The sequence below is a fragment of the Lepidothrix coronata genome, unplaced genomic scaffold (genome assembly GCF_001604755.1).
Source record: "Lepidothrix coronata isolate B3197 unplaced genomic scaffold, Lepidothrix_coronata-1.0 Scaffold91, whole genome shotgun sequence".
Classification (NCBI taxonomy): Eukaryota; Metazoa; Chordata; class Aves; order Passeriformes; family Pipridae; genus Lepidothrix; species Lepidothrix coronata.
The window spans coordinates 1839175-1842666 of NW_016690271.1; the positions used below are offsets into that span (position 1 = coordinate 1839175).

Genomic DNA, 3492 nt, shown 5'->3' on the forward strand with positions numbered 1-3492 from the left:
TCCTTTCAAATAAATTAATTTTTTTTGGGTTTTTTTCCCCTTTTTTTTTTTTTTCCCCCAGTCAGGTGTCTAAAAGCCTCGCCAACACTCAAAGCCGTTCTCTACCCTCTCGTTTTATTTTTTCGGTTTGGTTTGTTGTTTTTTTTTTTGTTTTTTTTTTTTTTTTTAAAACCCGAGTTCCCCGCAATTTGGCCGGGGATTTTCGGAAGCGCCAGAATCATCCCCCCCCTCCCCGAGCCGCGCCCCTGGGGCGGCTCCGACCCCCTGCCCCTCGCTGCCTGTTTTCCTGCCCGATAGCGTTTAAATAATTCCCCAACCTGCTGTGGTCAGACTGAAATGCAGAATTCATCGCCCAGAATTGGTAGAGGAACGGCGAAAGCTTGAGTAATTATTGTCAAAGAACGTCGGCCAAATGGCTAAATAATTATCACTTCATTTTGGTTTAGAAGGTAATAAAAAAAATCCCCTCTTTTTTTTTTTTTTCCTCTTAACCCAAGCAATAATCACCTGCTGATGAACTGTCGGATCGCTGTTATATTGATATAATCTAGACGGGATTTATCATGAAAATGGTGCAAAAAGTCTCATTGAGGCGTGCAAATCTGCATTCCTTTAAAAAAAAATAATCATCCCTCTCCGACCAGATGGGCACTGGCTAAACCCTCATCTCCCAGATTTAACACAGTCCGGATTTTGGACAACGACAGATACCAGAAATCTTTAATTGAAGGAGGCGAACCGTTAAAAACGCTGAATCAAACTAGTTTTTAACCAGTACAAAAAAAACCGTATTTTTTAGACTCCTTCTCTATCGATTTACCTTGCTGGCTATAAATAACCTCGCAATGTATTATTTAACAAAGACGCTGTTTCCTGCCTAAAGAGAAAAAATAAAAAGAGAGGAGGAGAAAAAAATAAAAAAAAAAAAGAGAGAGGAAAAAATAAAAAGAGGAGGGGGAAAAAATAAAAAGGGAGAGGAAAGCTCTCCGGGAGGTGCGGAGCTGCTCTGCCCTCCCCACCTGAGCGGGGTCCCGCAGCTCCCGCAGCTCCGCCGGCCCCGGCTCCCCACTAATTACCGTATCACCAACGCTGCACGATGAACTTTCCCTTTATCGCCCTAAATGCGTGTCCAGAGGCTACAGAGCTGGTTGGGGCGCTGGGATTTCCCCCTCCGTGCATTCCCGCAGGATCGCGCTCCCCTCGCGTTCTGACCCTGCCTTCTGCGGGTCTCTGCAAACGGCCAGCACGCTGCGCTTTCTTTCTTTCCTTTCTCTCTCTTTTCCCTCTCTTTGTTTATTTTGGTTGGTGGTTTTTTTTGGCTGTATTTTTTTGTTCTGTTTTACCTCCTTTAGGTGATGCAGATATGATCAATAGAGAATTAAATAAGGGCTTTTAGACGCGGCTGGTGTGGAGCCGAGGCTTCCAACGACTCCAGCCCTGCTCTCGGCCGCGGGAACCCAGCGCAGGTGCCACCGCCTCCATTCCCCCGGCCCGGCCCGGTTCGGGTCGGTCCGACCAGCGCTGACAGCCCCTGGTCGGCCGCGGCCCCGCCGCCCCGTCGGGGCTGCTCTCGCTGCATCCCCCGCACGGCCTCGGCCCCGCACATCCACCGCCCCAAGTCCCTGTCCCCGCAGAGCCTCGAGGACCGGGAAGAAGCGGCGGGACAGGCCGTGGAGGCCGCGGATGTGGGAGCCAAGCGGATCCCGAGGCTGCCCGCACCCCAATCCCCCCTTTTCCCCCGGGGAAGAGGAGCTGCCCCCTCCGTGCCGGGCAGGAGCAGGGGCTGGGTGGCTGCGGGACAGCCACATCACCGCAAGGCCCGGCCAGGCCCCGCCGCCCAGCCCGACCCGGCTGGAGGAGCCCTTAAAGCCCCGCCGTTCTCCTCGGGCCGGGCAGCACCGGCACCGGGAAACCCCGCGCCTGCCCGGGGTCCCTGCCCGGGGGCCACACTCTGCCCCGCAGCCGCACTTACAAAGCCGTGCTTGTCCGAGATGTTGTTGGTGAGCTTCAGCTTGTGAAAGGCAACAGGTTTGGCCATCCACTGCTCCCCCGTGGCCGGGCTGTCGGGGTGGATGTACATGCGCTTGGGCATCTCCGGGTCGGCCTTGCCGGCCACCATCCAGCGGGAGTTGTGGAACTTGTACCGGCAATCGTCGGCCGCCACTATATCCATCAGCAAAATGTACTTGGCCTTCTTGTCCAGGCCGCTCACCCGCACCTTGAACGGGGGGAACATCCTCCTGCGGAGAGACCCAGAGAAGTACAGGGCTGTGCCCGCCCGCAAACGACCCCCGACGGCCGCGGCCCCGCCGAGCCCCCCGCACCCCCTGGCCCCGCCGAGCCCCCCGCACCGCCCGGCCCCGGGTGCCGCTCCCAAACCACCATCTTCTAATTTAGTTCGCTGAGGATTCCCAGACTTCCTCACGTCCCATCGCTTCTCATCCCGCTCTGCAGCTCACAGAAAGCAGGGAAAAGCTCAAAAATCCCATTCCGGGAAATAGAGAGGCGAAAACACATCCTGGTTTTACCCCATTTCTCTGGCCTCCCCGGTCCGCTCGCCCAGCACTCCGGCAGCCCCACCGCTGCCTCCCCCGGGCCCGGGGCCAGGGCCAGGGCCGGGAACGACCCCGGACGCGGGGAAAGTTTGGCAGGAGGGAAGGAAGCGGCGGGAAGCGGCGTAAACAACGGGAGAGGCGGATTCCGGGCGCTCAATTAACGCGCACGAATTTAATTTGGGATCGCGCTCCGAAAAGTAGCAATTGGGGGGGTGGCGAGAAAGCTCGGAGGAGGTGTGGGGGGGGAAACACCTCCGAAAAACTCCAGAGATCGAAACTCCCCGCGTTAATTCTCGGGGGCGGATGGGAAGCGGGATGGAGAGAGGGGCGAGGGCGCTGCGCGGCCGCGCAGGTGCGGGGCGGGCTGTGGGGGCCGCGCGGGGCCGGCTCTTACCTCCCGGACTTGGTGATCACCATCTCGGTGCCCAGCTTGTGAAACTGGTCCCAGAGCTCTTTGGCTTCCAGCGTTACTTTGGGGTCGTCCTCGACCTCCTCCTCGGGCTCCAGGCTCTTGAGCGAGCGCAGATGGGCGGCTTGGTGGTGGTGTCCCAGGGCCGAGACGTGCAGCCCGGCCTCGGCCGCCCCGGCCAGCCCCGGGTCCGGCATGGGCTTCGCCAGCGCCGCCGGAGGCAGAGCCAGAGCCGGGAAAAAGGACGGCTGGGCGGCTGCGAGGAAAGCGGACATGGGGAAGTCAGCCGGCCGGGGTGCGTGGAAGGGGTGGTAAGCCATGGCAGTCCCTGGGAAGGCTGGATCTCTCATCGGTGCATCCACAAATCCAGGAGAAAAAGAGGGATTCCCTTTACAAAAAATGCGCGTGTGTGTATTTGTTGTATTTTTATTTTTTTCCCCTCTCCTGCCCAGCGAACTCGCTTGAGTCTCTGGAAGAGGAAGGAAAATCAAGAGCACACACACACGCTCCAAAAAAAAGCATACAAAA

The 3492-nt window shown here is 57.4% G+C and overlaps 1 protein-coding gene across 1 annotated transcript in view; it reads right to left on the reverse strand.

Annotated features, from left to right (window-relative positions):
• Window positions 1-3476, reverse strand: part of TBX2 (T-box 2) — a 10147-nt gene extending 6671 nt beyond the window's left edge. Inside the window, exons 1-3 of the mRNA XM_017821496.1 lie at window positions 2950-3476; window positions 1812-2240; window positions 1517-1637 (exon numbers count right to left, since the gene is read on the reverse strand). Of these exons, the coding sequence (XP_017676985.1) occupies window positions 1517-1637; window positions 1812-2240; window positions 2950-3314 (915 nt within the window). The 5' untranslated portion in view covers window positions 3315-3476. The remainder of the gene's footprint in view (window positions 1-1516; window positions 1638-1811; window positions 2241-2949) is intronic.
• Between the last annotated feature and the right edge of the window lie 16 nt (window positions 3477-3492).